This window comes from Hyperolius riggenbachi, chromosome 5 (assembly GCF_040937935.1).
Source record: "Hyperolius riggenbachi isolate aHypRig1 chromosome 5, aHypRig1.pri, whole genome shotgun sequence".
In the NCBI taxonomy this organism is placed as follows: domain Eukaryota; kingdom Metazoa; phylum Chordata; class Amphibia; order Anura; family Hyperoliidae; genus Hyperolius; species Hyperolius riggenbachi.
Window position 1 is genome coordinate 92,000,809 of NC_090650.1, and position 21,019 is coordinate 92,021,827.

Genomic DNA, 21,019 nt, shown 5'->3' on the forward strand with positions numbered 1-21,019 from the left:
GCTATTGCATACACATCATTCGTATGCGTCAAAACGTACGCTTATGTACTGAAGGGCGGGAGAAGATACTATTGGTTGCTTAGGATGTTGACTGATTGGCTACTCTTAGAAAAGGGGAGTTTTTACGTTAGTAATTACGTGTTAAATTACGCGTAAGTCTTTGTAAAATTACGCACACCTAGCAATTACGGTAGACAGCGTAATTACGATACCACTTAACTGCTTACGCGTAAATAATTACGCGTAAGACCGTAAGTTACGCGTAGTGCTTACGTGTAAATTTGCATTGAATTACGATGCGTAATTACGCTCATGCGTAATTTTGGCCCAGCACTGGGATAAATAAGGACAGAGGAAAGAGGAGGGGGGGCAGCTCCTACAGCTATTATAAACCAGGACAAACTACAGAAAAGAAGCTGCTTGGATCCCTTTAACCACCTTACAACCGCTAATGCCAACTGTCAGTCGTAAGGTGGCTCCCCCAGGACCACCTAACACCGATTGACATCAAGTCCTGGGGGAGGAGATTGGTGAAGATCGCGTGCATCCCCACTGAATGATGGAGCTCCGCTCCGAGATAAACCTGCCAGCCCGTTATCGAAGTAGGAAAAAAAAGGTATTTTGCTTTGTACAGCACTGCAATCTGCTGCAGCACTGTACTGGGGACAGTCCTGGCACTTGGCTGTCCCCCGGAGTGCTTTAGAAAGTGATCGCTCTAATAGGCTGATGCCTATGCTGTAGGGGAGAGGGAAGGAGGGGGGGAGGAATATATAATAAAGAAAACATGCAAAAAGATAAATTTAATTTAAAAAAAAACAAAATACTGCAGCAGCAATCAGATGCCACCAACAGAAAGCTCTGTTGGTGCCAACAAAAGGGGGGCACGGCGGATCAGTCACAAACAGTCTTATCAGTCTTCCGACAGCTTGTACTCACGTTCAACTGTCGGCAGAACGACCGCCCCGCAGGAGGGTCTGATGGACCCGTCGTTTCCAAAAGTACGGCGTGTGTGCGCGCCTTTATGCACAACTGCCAGTTGCATTACAAAAAGGATGGATGGTAATTCTAACACCTTAATGGACACTGCTAATTAGCCTAACACAAGAGGCCTGAACAGCATAACAATCAGATAGCAGGAGCTACTAATGTGATGATTAAGCTGTAATTGGTTTAGGTTTGGTTTGCATTGATCTTCTGGATTTCCAGGACAATATTCCAACCTGTTAAGACTCTCTCAGACTATATGTAAACAATGTAATGTTTATGGCTAATTAGTGAACACACAACCCTTGTAGATAATAGGATAACAGAGGCGCCAACAGGATAAAAAACACTAAAAGAACTTAAAAACCAATCTCGGTAATAGTGGAGGTAGTGGTGGACTTACCTCCTCCAAGCAGAACATATGACTGTGGATTTTCAGGCAAAACAATTTTATTGGATACTCCAAATAAAGTGCAACGCGTTTCGCGGAGTACAAACCCACTTCATCAGGCAATAACAGATAGGAGTAAATATCATCTGCCAGTATCATCAACGCTGAGCGCCTCTGTTAGACATAGTGGGTTTGTACCCCTCGAAACGCATTGCACTTTATTTGGAGTATCCAATAAAATAGTTTTGACTGAAAATCCACAGTCGTATGTTCTGCATGGAGGAGGTAAGTCCACCACTACCTCCTCTATTACCAAGATAGGTTTTTAAGTTCTTTTAGTGTTTTTTATCCTGTTGGCACCTCTGTTCTAGTACAGAGAGCGACTTTTTAATTCTGAGTGGGGTCAGGACAATCTCCCCACCTGCTTTGACAGTGGTTGCCTAATTGGTAACCCTGGTTTGTGAGTAAATTAATATTATTACTCTTCCAATTATACATTACTAGTACATACAGTGGCTTGCAAAAGTATTCGGCCCCCTTGAAGTTTTCCACATTTTGTCACATTACTGCCACAAACATGAATCAATTTTATTGGAATTCCATGTGAAAGACCAATACAAAGTGGTGTACACTTGAGAAGTGGGACGAAAATCATATATGATTCCAAACATTTTTTACAAATCAATAACTGCAAAGTGAGGTGTGCATAATTATTCAGCCCCCTTTGGTCTGAGTGCAGTCAGTTGCCCATAGACATTGCCTGATGAGTGCTAATGAATAAATAGAGTGCACCTGTGTGTCAGTACAAATACAGCTGCTCTGTGACAGCCTCAGAGGTTGTCTAAGAGAATATTGGGAGCAACAACACCATGAAGTCCAAAGAACACACCAGACAGGTCAGGGATAAAGTTATTGAGAAATTGAAAGCAGGCTTAGGCTACAAAAAGATTTCCAAAGCCTTGAACATCCCACGGAGCACTGTTCAAGCGATCATTCAGAAATGGAAGGAGTATGGCACAACTGTAAACCTACCAAGACAAGGCCGCCCACCTAAACTCACAGGCCGAACAAGGAGAGCGCTGATATGAAATGCAGTCAAGAGGCCCATGGTGACTCTGGACGAGCTGCAGAGATCTACAGCTCAGGTGGGGGAATCTGTCGATAGGACAACTATTAGTCATGCACTGCACAAAGTTGGCCTTTATGGAAGAGTGGGAAGAAGAAAGCCATTGTTAACAGAAAAGCATAAGAAGTCCCGTTTGCAGTTTGGCACAAGCCATGTGGGGGACACAGCAAACATGTGGAAGAAGGTGCTCTGGTCAGATGAGACCAAAATTTAACTTTTTGGCCAAAATGCAAAGCGCTATGTGTGGCAGAAAACTAACAATGCACATCACTCTGAACACACCATCCCCACTGTCAAATATGGTGGTGGCAGCATCATGCTTTGGGGGTGCTTCTCTTCAGCAGGGACAGGGAAGCTGGTCAGAGTTGATGGGAAGATGGATGGCGCCAAATACAGGGCAATCTTGGAAGAAAACTTCTTGGAGTCTGCAAAAGACTTGAGACTGGGGATGAGGTTCACCTTCCAGCAGGACAACGACCCTAAACATAAAGCCAGGGCAGCAATGGAATGGTTTAAAACAAGACATATCCATGTGTTAGAATGGCCCAGTCAAAGTGCAGATCTAAATCCAATCGAGAATCTGTGGCAAGATCTGCAAACTGCTGTTCACAAATGCTGTCCATCTAATCTGACTGAGCTGGAGCTGTTTAGCAAAGAAGAATGGGCACGGATTTCAGTCTCTAGATGTGCAAAGCTGGTAGAGACATATCCTAAAAGACTTGCAGCTGTAGTTGCAGCAAAAGGTGGTTCTACAAAGTATTGACTCAGGGGGCCGAATAATTACGCACACCCCACATTGCGGTTATTGATTTGTAAAAATTGATTGGAATCATGTATGATTTTCGTTCCACTTCTCACGTGTACACCACTTTGTATTGGTCTTTCACGCGGAATTCCAATAAAATTGTTTCATGTTTGTGGCAGTAATGTGACAAAATGTGGAAAACTTCAAGGGGGCCGAATACTTTTGCAAGCCACTGTACTACACTATATTGGGCTCTTGGTGTTCCCTCTTTTTTTCACACAACCCTTGTAGTTATAGGAAGGTATACAGGGTGGGAGAAGGCCACTCAATATGAGTGAACAATAAACAGTAAGGATGGTATTAGTAAGGAACAGTTAACCTCCATACTAAGGTTAAAGATTTAATTTATTGAACGCCAAAATAAACAATGTGTTTCTCGGGATAAACCTGCTTCTTCGGGTTAATAAAATAGTGTCTCCTTCTACAACAATTCATATTAAGAGCTTAACTTAGTTTGCGTTTCGACCCCGATTTTGCCATCGTCTGCATGGAGCTTAACCAATACTGGAAGCAACAGACTGCTTCCATGTTTGATTACCGCGACGCTTCCATGTCCTCTGCCTTGCGGGGTAAAAACGCTGCATGCCAGAAAGAGCTGCCGAAAGCCAACAAATGCTTTCCTCGTTTTTGCATGTCTCATTTTTGTAATGTCTACAATGAATTTTTCCATTGTTTTGAAAGATTACTACAATCAACCACAGAAATGTGTTCTTTTTTGTTGCCTTTCTTAAAATGTGTTAATACATGCTAGACTACCTGACACTACAAGTAACAATGGTAATATTTAATAGTTTCCTTAAATTTCCTCATATATATCGTTAGCAACAAGTCTTTGCTGAAAGTGACCATGGCTCTCTCTGGCGTCGTTAGTGTCTGAATCACACACACTTGAAATTAGCAGGTCCTCTCAATAAACGTGTTGCGTAATGCACATTATTTCATATTCTAGGCATTTTTTGTGGTGCGTACAAATTTTACCCAGAAATGTGCAGTAGACAGTACTTCCGAAAAATGGAATCCATCACGATATAGAGGTGTGCACATGCCGACTAGTATTATGGGTAGTGTGTTTGCATACATTAATATATTGCATTATTGTAAAATGTAACATGCATAGCTTCAAGCGGGGCCTTATTGTGGTCAAACATTAGTCAGAGCCGAAGAAAGGAAAAAAGGGAGCATATGGCAACCAGTTAAAATGGATGTAGCATGCTGCACAATGTTATTAGCGGCTTTTGCGGCGTCCACAGCATAATAAGAGCGCACAATGTTTGTTTACGGCAATAGGAAGTCTCAATATGGAAAAATCATACTGTGCAAGTTTCAATACAAAAAATTCATATAACGACAATTGCAGTCTCAATATTAAAAGCATATAGTGGAATTTTCAATATGAAAATCATAGTGAAATTCATAAAATGGCAATAGGAAGTCTCAATACAAAAATCACATTGTGGAAGTATCTGGGTGCTCACATTTCCCTCTAATGCCGCTAGTCGTGGCTTTTTGGCTTAGGGTAGGTTAAGGATTAAGCACCAACGGGGAAAAATAAGAGTTAGGCACCACCAGGAATAGGGGCGGGGGTGTAAGGGTTAGACATTAGTAGAGGGAGGGTTCTGTGTGAGAGTAGGGTTAGGTTATAGTAAATCTGAAGTGAAAATAATCTTATGATTTAATGATTTGTATGTGTAGTACAGCTAAGAAATAAAACATTAGGAGCAGAGACATGAGTCTAATATTGTTTCCAGTTCAGGAAGAGTTAAGAAACTCCAGTTGTTATCTATGCAAAAGAGCCACTAAACGCCATGACTTTCAAAGTCGCACAGAGCTCTGTCTTCTGAAGCTTGTTATCTGAACTTTCAGTCACTGTATCTTCTTTTTCTCTGCAGAGTACAGTTCATAAGTTCACTGGCCTGCTCTGTAAAATCATTAAGAATGCTGAGTAGTGTGTAAACTGCAAATATTAGAGAATGATGCAATGTTATAAAAAAAAACACTATATAATTGAAAATAAAAATGAGAATATTTTCTTTGCTAGAAATGTTGTAGTAATTATCCATACTACACAACCAATTTATTATATCATAATTATTATTTTTTTCGCTTCAGTGTCTCTTTAAAGAAGAAGAATATAGGATCAGCAGGACAGACAGGTGATTGGCGTTGTTTAAAAGGAGGGAAATATGGACACCTTCATATCTCTCACGCTACAGGGTCAATTTCACAACAGGGCAACATGTAACCATTGTGAACTGTGTACTCACTTATGTCCTCTTCAAAGAATGTATGCACAAGTACTTTCCCTGCAAGTACATAACAACAAAAAACATGTTAATATCCATACAATTTCTCAGTGTGCAGGGCGTGACATATACTACTGACTGTTTTCCAGCCTTTTATCTATTCTATTATTGTTTTTAACACCATGTGGTACACAGACCAGTACATTACAATCATTGAAACAAAATAATATTGAAAAAATACAGCAAAAATGTATATGACATGACTGACTGAGTGCAAAATTCTCTTAGCATGCAAATTTCCACACACCCAGGAACTGAAAGCAGAGCTAACAAATGAAAGTCACTAGCTACAAATCAGTAAGTTGCTAGCTAATTCATACAGCTGCCAGTTTTTCTAGCTCCGCTTTTAATTCCTGGGTCAGTGGAGATTTTTCCATGCATCCCAAGTTGCTGGTACAAGCGGGCTACTAAAATGGGCAATTAAACCTACATGTATGGTTACTTGAAAAAGCTGGCATATATTCATTTAGCTATTTGAAAATTTTCAGATTTTTTCAGAAGCTGATGTGTTTTTATTAAGGGTTCCTTTACTTTTGCTGCGGTACGATTTGGAACAATCGCAATGCGTCAGAGCCAAAAAGTCACACCGTGCATTGTAGCCACGGAGCAATTCCCCCAAAATAACGAAATAACAGTGCACTTCCGGTGCACTTACAGGAATAATATGGAAGTCACACGGTGACACACTGCAGTTTATGCATTACCAGGAGCACTGCATCGTATCACAGGCAGTGTGTCATGTTCAATAGACTATAATGGAGATTGCAGCAAGCTGCTGTAGAAGGACCGCAAAGCAGAACTACAGTATTTTCACGTGTCCAGAAATGCATGTAGCAAACCTGGGCAAAAGGAACCAAAAAGCATTACTTGTGGTGCCCGACCCCTCCCTCCTTCCCAGGCAGTGCCGATGCCCCTTTCTGGAGGTAGTTGTATGGCCCAGCCCAATCCCCTCAAGTACGATTTCTCTGTGATTAGCATATTTTTAGCGATTTTCACAGTGCTTTTGTTTCTGTATACTTTCTACATAATCACAATTGCTGCAAAAATGCTACATGCAGCACCTTTTTAATTTATGATTAATAAATGCTGAAAAGTGCTCTTGGTATGAAACAGACCTAAAAAGGTACTTTACTGAATGTAGCGTAATGAATAACATTGCTTATTTTTAACAATATTACTTTATCAATTAATTAGTCAATGTTTGCCCACTGCAAAATCTTTATTCTACCCAATTTACATTCTTAAATGTATCACAGGTGGCGGCATCTTTACTGCTGGCAAGGTGTATCACTATGGAATGTTTAACTGTGGCTCCAAAGTTAGTAAAAACAACACCTGGGCCTATATGCAATTAGCTTTTTCTCCCGAGTTTTCTCCTGGGAGATATATTTTCATGTTCTATTTAAAATAACTTTCCAGCCCTTTTCAACTGAAAAAGTACCAAAAAGTAGGTGAAAAGCACAGACAAAATTATTTTGAGTATTTTCTTGCTTTCTGCTGGGCCCATATGCAATTAGCTTTTTCTACTAACTTTTCTCCTAGGTGTTATTTTCACAACTTGTCAAATAAATGCCTTTTAAATTCCAAGAAAGCAAGAAAATACTCAAAACAATTTCAGTAGTACTTTACCACAATTTTTTGGTGCTTTTTCAATTGCAAAGAGCAGAAAAAAATATTTTAAAAAGAAGACGAAAAATTTCTAGGAGAAAACTCAGGAGACAAAGTTAATTGCATATAGGCCTTGGACTATGAGCTCTGGATCTTTTTCTCCTCCGTTTTCTCCTAGGTGATATTCTCAAACCTTGTCAATAAAATGCTTTTTAAAGGATACCCGAAGTGACATGTGACATGATGAGATAGACATGTGTATGTACAGTGTCTAGCAAACAAATAACTATGCTGTGTTCCTTTTTTTTCTTTCTCTGCCTGAAGAGTTAAATATCAGGTATGTAAGTGGCTGACTCAGTCCTGACTCAGACAGGAAGTGACTACAGTGTGACCCTCACTGATAAGAAATTACCCTTTTCATCTCTTTCCTGCTCTCAGAAGCCATGTTCTGCTGGGAAAGTGTTTTATAGTTGGAATTTCTTATCAGTGAGGGTCACACTGTAGTAACTATTGTCTGAGTCAGGACTGAGTCAGCCACTTACATACCTGATATTTAACTCTTTCAGACAAAGAAAGAAAAAAAAGGAACACAGCATAGTTATTTGTGTGCTTGGCACTGTACATACACATGTCTATCTCATCATGTCACATGTCACTTCGGGTATCCTTTAAACCACCTACAAATAATAAAATACTCAAATAACATTTTAAGTACCTTTTCACTGACTTTTTGGTACTTTTTCAATTGCAAATTGCTGGAAAGCTATTTTAAAAAGAAGATTAAAATGTATCACCTAGGTAGACACTCAGAAGAAAAGTTAATTGCGTATGTGCTTCGGTCTTCAAAAATGCTCTGGGAGGAAAATCCTGCATAACTAAACAGCCTAGGCTAAACTTCAATGGGACGGCGGCGTTACATACCGATATACAGCTATATATAGATATAGAAAGTGTTTCTGATGCTGAAACCAGGATAATTAACATAAAAGTAGGTAAATCATTTACTAGGTTCTACTATAGGTCACTATGGTGCCTCTTGTCAGGGCCGATTCTAGACTTTTTTGCCGTCTGAAGCAATACATTGGGCTTGATTCACAAAAGAGTGCTAACTGTTAGCATGGCCGTTTTCGCATGAATTTTCGCATTTTGCGCGATCGCGAATTTTTGCGTGAAACTGTAACGTTTTCGTGCGCAAACGCGAATTTGTGCGCGAAAGCGATATCGATTCCGCGCAAAAAAATTGCGTTTGCGTGCAAAGACATTATTGTTTCGCGCAAAAATTTGCAATCGCAGGAAATGTGAAAACGGCCGTGCTAACAGTTAGCACTCTTTTGTGAATCAAGCCCATTGTGTGTGCAAAGCCAGACCGTAGAGAAGAGACACATCGGGCTGTGCATTGCAGGAACTGGCACTACTCTCACTTCCCTCTGCTTCCTCCAATCTCTTCCCTGCTTGCCCGTAGCATCCCGGCTCTTATTCACAGTTTGCCAGGTATGTGCTGTACTGGCGCAGCATCACTCACCCACTTTCAACAGATTAGCGATGGGGTCACCTGACTTCACCTGAAGTCCTGCTTCCTCTCCTACTACAGTGACCGTGTGTGATGTGACCCGCTGGATGGGCAGATGTTGCCACTGCTGGAACGCCAAGAGCAGGTGAGTGAAGCGCCACTGCGCATCTAGGGAGGGGGAGACAGGGAGTGTGAGAAGGGGCACATTTGGGGAGGGGAGCTGCCACTTGCCGCCCTCTAACTGTTGCTGTCCTGAAGCACATGATTCACGTTGCTTCATGGAAGAACCGCACCTACCTCTTGTGAATAAGAAGAGGGTGTCAACAGACTTCTCAGGAAGACAGGATATAACACAGAAACAACAGGAGACCCCTATGGTGTAGTATGTCAAGTGCTGATCACGTAGTCTTAAAGAGCAAAAGAATACTCACAAGTGTGGATTGCACGACTAGCAACCACAGTATGAAGGCAGGTGAGGAAATCCCGTCCTCACTCGGGTTCTTTAGTCATCAAATATGTGGGCCGTGCTCCAGAAAAAAGCAATAGTTCAGAAACTGAACACTAGACTAACCCCCCAGAGCAGCTGGGGGGCTGTGACATAACAACTGGGATGGAGAAGGCGCCCCAAAGCATAGATGGTGGTGGGTGAACGGTATATCTATATTATGTGCCTTTATACTGTAGACAGTAAGTTCGGAGTGCCTAAAAGATTGGCTCCTGCTTGGTGGTTTTCTTGTGAATGAGAGCTCTATATGTAAAAATTGCTTTTTTGGTTCTAACAGCGGGGGCAGTTGGCTGCCTGGCAGTGCAAGGAGGTTCTTCTCTAGCCTACGTATGGTAAAGGCAGCCAGGATCCTAAGATGTACAACACTGCCCTGGACAAAGATCACCAAAATATACAACTCCCCAATTTCTGCCTCCTGGGTGGGGATAACCACTTTAAAGGAATTATTTGCCCATCAGTTCAAAATGAATTAAGCCCAGTGCTCTCTCTAAAGGATGTGGGGGAGGGGGGTTTATGAAGCATGCAGAAGATTTCCAGTAAATTTGTCTCGTTATCGGTCTCGCTGCTCGTATTTTTCACCCTGTCGCCATGCGGAGAAGCTGATAAATATCCCCCGCTGTATTCCTGTTTTTGCAAACAATAATCTACACTGAATTCCGTATAAATGTTTTCAGAAAATCCATTTGGGAGGAAATATTATTATGTTCTTAACCAAATCAGGAGCACAAAAACACAATTTTGATTGAACAGTTCCTATTAGAAGAAAGTCAGCCGAGGCAACAATAAGTATAACACATGCTATTATTGGAATAATGAATTACATTATGCTTCCTGTAAGAACAAGCTTCACTGAAATTACCTTTGTGCATTCTTTTATCAGCAACCAGCAGAGTAGAGTAAATACAAACTAATGAACAAAGACTTCTACCCAAGACCGATACGGGGAGATAGCAGGGACTGCACCAGGTAAAACAAAATGGATTTCTCAATTTATTTGATACAATCAATTTATTCTGATACAAGGAGACACTTTGTATCATTCCAAACTATTGATGGGAATGAAAGAGCTACTATGTCACAGTATGTCACTACACAGTAGGCGCTGGGCCCTTAGATTGACACAGCTTGTGTATCTCCAACACTGATTGCCTGATGAAGCGGGCTTTTGACCTGTGAAACGCGTTGCATGCCTGGAGGGCTTATAATAAATTTTACTGTTTATTTATTTATAACAACCCATTGGCTGGTCATTATATACCTGAGGGTGGTAACCACCAACCCCCCTCCTTTTAAACGGATTTTAATTGTTTTATTCTAATTTGGCGCCTCTGTTATTACCATTTATTCACAAAAATAACCCAGAGCCTTCGTGCTACTTCTACGCAGGCACAGTCGTGCTGTACCTGCATGCTGTGCTGCACCCACGTGCTGTGCTGTACCTGCATGCCGTGCTGTACCTGCATGCCATGCTGTACCTGCATGCTGTGTTGTACCTGCATGCTGTGTTGTACCTGCATTGCCGTGATGTGCTGTACTTACATGCCGTGCTGTACCTGCATGCTGTGCTGCATTCGTCTCCAGCATGCCGTGCTGTACCTGCATGCTGTGCTGTACCTGCATGCCGTGCTGTACCTGCATGCCGTGCTGCACCCACGTGCTGTGCTGTACCTGCATGCCATGCTGTACCTGCATGCCATGCTGTACCTGCATGCCATGCTGTACCTGCATGCTGTGTTGTACCTGCATGCCGTGCTGTACCTGCATGCTGCGCTGTACCTGCATGCCGTGTTGTACCTGCATGCCGTGCTGTACCTGCATGCTGTGTTGTACCTGCAGGCCGTGCTTTACCTGCATGCCGTGCTGCACCCACGTGCTGTGCTGTACCTGCATGCTGTGTTGTACCTGCATTGCCGTGATGTGCTGTACCTGCATGCCATGCTGCACCCACATGCTGTGCTATACCTGGCTACCTGCATGCCGTGTTGTACCTGCATGCCGTGCTGTACCTGCATGCTGTGCTGCACTCGTTTCCTGCATGAAGAGGAGCGTGGCCGACATCTTCCAAAGGGCAACCAGCGGTAGAGGTAAGGAGGACACAATAAGCTTCTTGAGGATCTAGAGGCTTCCCTCTTAATTGTTTTATTCTAATTTGGCGCCTCTGTTATTACCATTTATTCACAAAAATAACCCAGAGCCTTCGTGCTACTTCTACGCAGGCACAGTCGTGCTGTACCTGCATGCTGTGCTGCACCCACGTGCTGTGCTGTACCTGCATGCCGTGCTGTACCTGCATGCCATGCTGTACCTGCATGCTGTGTTGTACCTGCATGCTGTGTTGTACCTGCATTGCCGTGATGTGCTGTACTTACATGCCGTGCTGTACCTGCATGCTGTGCTGCATTCGTCTCCAGCATGCCGTGCTGTACCTGCATGCTGTGCTGTACCTGCATGCCGTGCTGTACCTGCATGCCGTGCTGCACCCACATGCTGTGCTATACCAGGCTACCTGCATGCCGTGTTGTACCTGCATGCCGTGCTGTACCTGCATGCTGTGCTGCACTCGTTTCCTGCATGAAGAGGAGCGTGGCCGACATCTTCCAAAGGGCAACCAGCGGTAGAGGTAAGGAGGACACAATAAGCTTCTTGAGGATCTAGAGGCTTCCCTCTTCTTAGGTAAGTATCTGTTTTTCGACTCGAGGTTCACCTTGGGTTCATGTTAAGTTGTAATAGCAATTTGGTACTTGTTTTTACCCAGAAAGTCTCAGAAAAAATGTAAAATGCCTTTAAGCGCATATTAAGGATACAATTTTTAATGAACAATTGTATTTTCAATCAGATTATTCCGATAGTTTTCTATGAAAACAGAAAAGCTGGCGGGCTTAACCGATCTCAAAATGATCCCATTACTGATTGTTTCCTTAGGACCTATTTACACTTGCAATGTAAACCTGCAGCGATGATCGTAATCAGCTAATTACGATTACGCAAAATTTCACGTAATTTTTTGCATTTACGGTTATACTTAACCACTTCGCATCCAGACCTTGTTTTCCCCTCATTGACCAGAGCAGTTTTTACGTTTTAGCTATGTCCCTATTCAATCAGGAATAACTTTATCCCTACTCACTACACCTAAATGATATATATATCGTTTTTTTCAAGACAAACAAGGCTTTCGATGGGGGTATTTAGTCCCAAGAACAATTTTGTTTTCTAGGCATTTTAATTGAAAAAAGGGAACAAAAATAAAAAAAATGAATTATTTCTCAGTTTTTAACAATTCCAGTTTAAAAAAAAAAGTGCCACAGTGATAAAACCATTCCACCAGTTTTCTGTCCCCCCTAATATAGTCAGATGTGCCCCGAGTATCAGCCCAACCCTCCCAGTTTAGCCAGATGTGACCCCAATATCAGCACCCCCCGTATAGTCAGATGTGTCCCATGTATCTACCACCCCCCAGTACAGACAGACAGTAACGCCGCCAGGATTGGCACCCCTCATTATAGGCAGATGTGTGCCCAGGATAAAATTTCCTCCATTACAGCCATATGTGCCCCCAGAATTGCCCCCCCCCCACCAATTATAGCCAGATGTGCCCCCAGTATTAGGTTACCCCCCCCCCCCAGGTAACCAAATGATCCCCCATTGGCAGATGTCATCCCACCAGTTATCCAGATGCCTGGCAGTTGTTTTGGCACCCCCCACCCTCCCCCCAGTGTGGATAGCCAAATGTATGCCCCCCCCCCCCATCAGGCAGCCCCTCCGTGCACAGATGCCAAAAACATGTAAATAAAGCTGCCTCTCTCACCTTACCTCGTTCCAGCGATGAGCCTGCAGCCCGAGCATCCGATCCCTGCTCTGAACTCAGCCGCGTATTGCCAGTGACCCGGGTCCCAGCTTGATGACGTCATCAAGCCGGGACCCGGGTCACCGGCAATACGCGGCTGAGTTCAGAGCTTGGATCGGATGCTCAGGCTGCAGGCTCATCGCTGGAACGAGGTAAGGTGAGAGAGGCAGCTTTATTTACATTTTTATGGCCATCTGTGCACGGAGGAGGGGGAGATGAAGGATCACGCTGTTTGCTACAGCGGTGATCGTTCATCCGCGGGGGGGTCACTAATTGGCTACAAGGGAACATGTTCCCTTATGCCAATTAGTACTGCAGCTGACAGTGCCGGAGGGTGCGCTCTGAAGCGCACCTGTTCCTGCACAGCAGGGCTGCAGCCAGGTCAGTATATCTACGTCGCTGTGGCTTGGAGGGTGCCACTGCTGACGTAGATATACTGTAGTGGTGGGGAAAGTGGATAGTTACGGTTTGTAAAGTCGATTGATTTTGTATAGTAATTATTTCGGCTAAAATTTGGCGTAATTTTTGCCTAATTTTGTGCTGAATTTGGCAGTGAATAGCAGAGCCCCAATACATGGTAGTGACACCAAAATTGCTACATATGTTAACGAGAATATTGGGTACAAGCCAAAAAAAGAATTTTCCAAAATGACCTTGCAGTTTTTGAGGAAATCGATTTTAAAAATGCAAAGAAAAAATGTTTTTTAACCCATTCGCGTTCCGTCGTTTTCACTTGAGAAATGTTTACCTCCCATTCATTAGCCTATAACTTTATCACTACTTATCACTAGAGATGTCGCGAACCTCCGATTTTCGGTTCGCGAACCTCCGCGAAAGGTTCGGTTCGCGAAAAAGTTCACGAACCGCAATAGACTTCAATGGGGAGGCGAACTTTGAAAATTTGAAAAAATTCTATTGGCTGGAAAAAGGATAGAAAACATGTTTCAAGGGCTCTAATACCTGGAGGTCCACCCTCCTACTGTTCCCTGAGGTAGGAGGTTCTCATCTGCCAGGGAATCATACTATTTCAAAAACCAGTTTACATACCATAGCTGGGAATCAAACCCAGGTCTAACTGTGTGGTGGGCAAGCACCCTAACCACTGTACCACAACAGTACTAACTGAAGCTGGCCTAGTATTTACTATTTATGCTCAATGCAATAGAAACATTAGGTTGCTTAAAGGGAACCTTAACTGAGAGTGATATGGATGTTTCCTGTAAACAATACCAGTTGCCTGGCAGTCCAGCTGATCTCTGTGACTGCAATAGTGGCTGAATCACACCCTGAAACAAGCATGCAGCTAATCCAGTCTGACTTCAGTCAGAGCACCTGATCTGCATGCTTGTTCAGGGGCTGTGGCTAAAAGTATTAGAGACACAGGATCAGCAGGCGATTCAGGCAACTGGTATTATTTTAAAAGGAAAAATCCATATCCTTCACCGTTTAGGTTCCCTTTAAGGATTTGTAGCATAAAAGCCAACTCACATTGGCTGGGATTTGAACCCAGGTCTCACTGTGTGGTGGGCAAGCACCCTAACCGCTGTACCACAACAGTACTAACTGAAGCTGGCCTAGCATTTACCATTTATGCTCAATACAAGAGAAAAAGTAGACAGTAAGCCAGCACCTATTTAGTAGGAGACCTTAGGCAAGTCTTCCTAACACTGCTACTGCCTATAGAGCATGCCCTAGTGGCTGCAGCTCTGGCGCTTTGAGTCCGCCAGGAGAAAAGCGTGATATAAATGTTATTTGTCTTGTCTACTTTTTCTCTTGTATTGAGCATAAATGGTAAATGCTAGGCCAGCTTCAGTTAGTACTGGTGTGGTACAGTGGATAGGGTGCTTGCCCACCACACAGTGAGACTTGGGTTCAAATCCCAGCCAATGTGAGTTGGCTTTTATGCTACAAATCCTTAAAGGGAACCTAAACAGTGAAGGATATGGATTTTTCCTTTTAAAATAATACCAGTTGCCTGAATCGCATGCTGATCCTGTGTCTCTAATACTTTTAGCCACAGCCCCTGAACAAGCATGCAGATCAGGTGCTCTGACTGAAGTCAGACTGGATTAGCTGCATGCTTGTTTCAGGGTGTGATTCAGCCACTATTGCAGTCACAGAGATCAGCTGGACTGCCATGCAACTGGTATTGTTTACAGGAAACATCCATATCACTCTCAGTTAAGGTTCCCTTTAAGCAACCTAATGTTTCTATTGCATTGAGCATAAATAGTAAATGCTAGGCCAGCTTCAGTTAGTACTGTTGTGGTACAGTGGTTAGGGTGCTTGCCCACCACACAGTGAGACCTGGGTTTGATTCCCAGCCAATGTGAGTTGGCTTTTATGCTACAAATCCTTAAAGGGAACCTAAACGGAGAAGGATATGGATTTTTCCTTTTAAAATAATACCAGTTGCCTGAATTGCCTGATGATCCTGTGTCTCTAATACTTTTAGCCACAGCCCCTGAACAAGCATGCAGATCAGGTGCTCTGACTGAAGTCAGACTGGATTAGTTGCATGCTTGTTTCAGGGTGTGATTCAGCCACTATTGCAGTCACATAGATCAGCTAGACTGCCAGGCAACTGGTATTGTTTACAGGAAACATCCATATCACTCTCAGTTAAGGTTCCCTTTAAGCAACCTAATGTTTCTATTGCATTGAGCATAAATAGTAAATGCTAGGCCAGCTTCAGTTAGTACTGTTGTGGTACAGCAGTTAGGGTGCTTGCCCACCACACAGTTAGACCTGGGTTCGATTCCCAGCTATGTTATGTAAACTGGTTTTAGAAATAGTATAATTCCCTGGCAGATGAGATCCTCCGGTAGGAGGTAGAAGGGTGGAGGAAAGCAGCTGTCCCTTAACTAATTAGTGTAGGCAGACAAGTGAGTGAAATGGCATAAGGACCTTGCTTGGAGGGGGGGGTGGGTCTCCAACAGTGAGAGCAGTGTGTTTGGCAATAATGTGACTGCTGACTGTGATGTAGATGGTCAAAGTTTTGCTCAATAGAGCATTATGGGGTGAATCAAACTTCCGCAAAAGTTCGCCTGGTGCAGGCGAACGCGAACCTCCAAAGTTCACCTGGAACAGTTCGCTACATCTCTACTCATCACAATGAACTGATCTATATCTTGTTTTTTCCGCCACCAAATAGGCTTTCTTTGGGGGGTACATTTTGCTAAAAGCCACTTTACTGTACATGCATTTTAACAGGAAGAATAAGAAAAAAACGGAAAAAAAATCATTATTTCTCAGTTTTCAGCCATTATAGTTTTAAAATAATACATGCCTCCATAATTAAAACTCACGTATTGTATTTGCCCATATGTCCCGGTTATTACACCGTTAAAATGTCCCTATCACAATGTATGGCGACAATATTTTATTTGGAAATAAAGGTGCATTTTTTCCGTTTTGCATTTATCACTATTTACAAGTTTAAAATAAAAAAAATATAGAAATATTTCATCTTTACATTGATATTTAAAAAGTTTAGACCCTTAGGTAAATATTTACATTTTTTTTTATTGTAATGTTTTTTGTTTTTTATATTAAACATTTTATTTGGGTAGTTTTGGGAGGGTGGGATGTAAACAAGAGATTAATAATGTAAATGTGTGTTTGAATTTTATTTTTTTTTACTTTTAGTTATAGTTTTACTTTTTGGCCACAAGATGGCGGCCATGAGTTTGTTTACATGACGTCACTCTAAGCGTAACATACGCTTAGAGAGACGCATGGGGGACGCTACAGCCAGAAAAAGCGCAGCTTCCGAGAGAAGCTATCGCTTTTTTAGCGGGGGAGAGGAATCAGTGATCGGGCACCATAGCCCGATTCACTGATTGCCTGGCTAACGAACCGCGGGCCGGGAGCGCGCATGGTTCCTGGACGTAGTTTCTACGTCCAGGAACTAAAATAGGTTAAACAAAAAAAAAGTGAGTGACGTTTAAAAAAACATTTTTTTTTTTTGCATATTTAAAATCGATTTTCTCAAAAACTACAAGGTCTTTTTGAAAAAAATCCTTTTTTTTGACTTGTACCCAAATATTCTCCTTAACATATGTAGCAATTTTAGTAGCAAAAGCACGTATGGGGGCTTTGCTATTAACCGTTAAAGTCGTTACAAAATTTCACGAAATTGCGCAAAAATTACGCGAATTTATGAAATATTACTATTGCATACGAAATGAATTATGATTTTCTCCAAAATCCTGCTTTACGATTACGATGTGTAATTGCGAATTTCTATGCAAAATTTCGCATTTGCGAAATTTAGGCCCACCACTGCAAACCTGCGCTGCGTTACCCTATTTTGCCGCAAGGGGCCGCAAAAGCAATGGAAGTCTATGGAGACTTTCACACTTCACTCTTCTCTTGAGGCTCCTACACACGTCCAACAAATCCACCCGATTGTCGTTTGATTTTGGTGTGTTGGATGACAATCAGGCGTGTACACGTGGCGAACGACTAGCTGAACAACTGATAACAGGCGGTTTGCCTGAGTTGGTTGTTTAGTTGGTTAGTCTGGTGGAAAATACAAGTCGTGCAAACATTTTGTCATGGGGTTGGTCATGTTGTGGAGCTGGTCATGCACTTGTGTACGACGTGTGTACGAATCTTAAAGCAGAACTGAACTCAGAACTTCCTCTCTGCTCTAAAAGATAAGCAACAGCATAATAACCATTACAGAAAAACATGTAATTGTTACTGCTGATACAAATCCTGCAATACATCTGCAGTGTGTCTACTTCCTGCTTTCCTGGAAGCAGGTTAACATCCTGTGTTTACAAATTAGCTACTCTGCCAAGGCAGCCAGCTGACACAGCTGAGAGATCAACTTACACTGGTGATTAGACACAGATGAGGGGGAATTAAACAGGCTAATCTCTCTAAATACATACAGGGTGCATCTCTCTATGGGCTTGATTCACAAAAGAGTGCTATCTCTTAACACGGCCGGTTTTGCGCTAATTTTTGCACTGCGCACGATCGCAAATTTTCGCGATCGCACGCAATGCGAAAATTCGCGTAAAAAGACGCTGTGCAAAGAGTTTGCACTCTTTTGTAAATCAAGCCCTATGTTTTCCTTCTGTCCTGTGAAAAAGTTCAGGTCCACTTTAAAGAGGAACTCCAGTGAAAATAATGCAATAAAAAAGTGCTTCATTTTTACAATAATTATGTATAAATGATTTAGTCAGTGTTTGCACATTGTAAAATCTTTCCTCTCCCTGATTTACATTCTTACATTTATCACATGGTGACATTTTTACTGCTGGTAGTTGATGTTAGTGGAAGTAGCTGTTGCTTGCTTTTTTGGCAGTTGGAAACAGCTGTAAACAGCTATTTCCCACAATGCAACGAAGTTCACAGACAGGAAACTGCCAGGACCATGGTCCTCACAGTTTCCTGTGGGAGGGGTTTCACCACAATATCAGCCGTACAGAGCCCCCTGGTGATCCGTTTGAGAAAAGGAAAGAATTTCTTATGTAAAAGGGGTTATCAGCTACTGATTGGGATGAATTTCAATTCTTACGGTTTCTCTTTAAGACTGCCGAAGGCACGCTCTAACAATTTTCTCCTTGTAGTCTACGTATTGCAGGACTGGAATTTCTCCTCAGAGTACAATTATCCTTTAAAGTGTTCCATAAATCTTCAAAATTGTATTGTCACTCTATATTAATATAGGCCTGCGAGTGTTTACACTAATACGTACGCAGGCCCATCTGAAAGGTTTCTTGATCACCTACTGAAAGCAGCACTTTGCCTGCTGAAAGCATGTGACATGGGCAGGATGTAAACATTTCCTTAATGATCCCAGAGTCCTAATGAGCAGAAACAAATAACATAACCCCTCTCCCTCTTCCCCCGGTGGAGTTTTGGCATTAGGTTTTACATGCAGTGGGAATTACTAAGTCATTTAGAAAAACCGTCTCTCTGGGGTGCTGTGCTCTTGTTTTCTAAATGGATGTGTTGTGTTGGAAGTCAGTGTTACCACTCAGGGGCCCTCATTTTGCATCATTCATTATAAAGAAACATTTGACATACATTTCTGCTGGGAGCCAAACAAACATGATGTATGGCCGTACTGTTAGGCTATTGTCAGCACTGTTTGCATGATGAGGTAAAAATACCAGGTAGCAAATATCAACAAACTAAAACCCAATCATGAGTGATTCCCCTGACAAACGTTAAAATAAATTGATTCACAAAAGAAATTATTATGCATGCTGTAGCATACATAGGAAAATAGCATTTTATTTCTAGTGCGGAAATGAACACACACACTGACATATACACTGACACACACACAAACACTCAGACACACACATACACATTGACACACACGCACACACGGAGACACACACACACTGAGAAACGCACTCTGACACACATGCACACTCTGACACACACACACACACTGACACACAGACACACTGACACTGATACACACTCAGACACACGCACACTCTGACTAATGCACACACACAGACACACAAACTCACTGACACACACAAACACACTGACACACACACACACACACACACTGACACACACACACACTGACACACACACACACACTCAGACACACACATACACACTCAGACACACACATACACATTGACACGCATGCACACACTGAGACACACACACACACACTGAGAAACGCACTCTGACACACACGCACACTCTGACACACACACACTGACACACACAGACACACTGACACTGATACACACTCAGACACACGCACACTCTAACTCATGCACGTACACGTACACAGAAACTCACTGACACACACAAACACACTGACACACAACACATACACACACACTTACTGAGAAATGCACTCTGACACACACGCACACACTGACATACAATGACACGGATACACACTCAGACACACACATACACATTGACACGCACGCACACACTGAGACACACACACACACACACACACACACTGAGAAATGCACTCTGACACACACGCACACTCTGACACACACTGACACTGATACACACTCACACACACACATACACATTGACACGCACGCACACACTGAGACACACACACACTGAGAAACGCACTCTGACACACACGCGCACTCTGACACACACACACACACACACTGACACACACTGACACTGATACACACACACTGACACACAGACACACTGACACTGATACACACTCAGACACACGCACACTCTGACACATGCACGCACACAGACACACAAACTCACTGACACACACAAACACACTGACACACAACACATACACACACACTCACTGAGAAACGCATTCTGACACACACGCACACTCTGACACACACACACACTGACACACTCTGACCCACACACTGACACACACACACACTGACACTGATACACACTTAGACACACGCACACTCTGACACATGTCCGCACACACTGAGACACACCCACACTGAGAAACACACTCTGACACACACGCACACTCTGACACACACATACACTGACACATACTGACCCACACACACACTGACACTGATACACACTCAGACACACACGCACACTCTGACACGCGCACACACACAGACACACACTCACTGACACACACAGACGCACAACACATACACACACACACACACACACACACACACACACACACACACACACATAAACACACTGTCATACACACACAAATAGTACATCACCTGTTGCTGACTTTACAATGCAAGCAAAAACACTTGGGGAAATTAAAGTGAACCCGAGGTGAGAGTGATAGGGAGGCTGCCATATTTATTTCTTTTTAAACAATACTAGTTACCTGGCAGTCCTGCTGATCTATTTGGCTGCAGTATTGTCTTAAATTCACCGGAAACAAGCATATAGCTAATCTTGTCAGTTCTCACAATATTGTCAGAAACACCTGATCTGCTGCATGCTTGTTCAGGGTCTAT

General features: G+C 42.8%; 1 protein-coding gene across 4 annotated transcripts in view; it reads right to left on the reverse strand.

Moving 5' to 3' along the window:
- The window catches only part of HDAC9 (histone deacetylase 9), a 660,228-nt gene that overhangs the window by 499,011 nt on the left and 140,198 nt on the right, over positions 1-21,019 (reverse strand). For all 4 annotated transcript variants that reach the window (XM_068235994.1, XM_068235993.1, XM_068235991.1 and 1 more), the window contains exon 3: positions 5,571-5,609. In XM_068235994.1, coding sequence (XP_068092095.1) covers positions 5,571-5,609 — 39 coding nt within the window. The remainder of the gene's footprint in view (positions 1-5,570; positions 5,610-21,019) is intronic.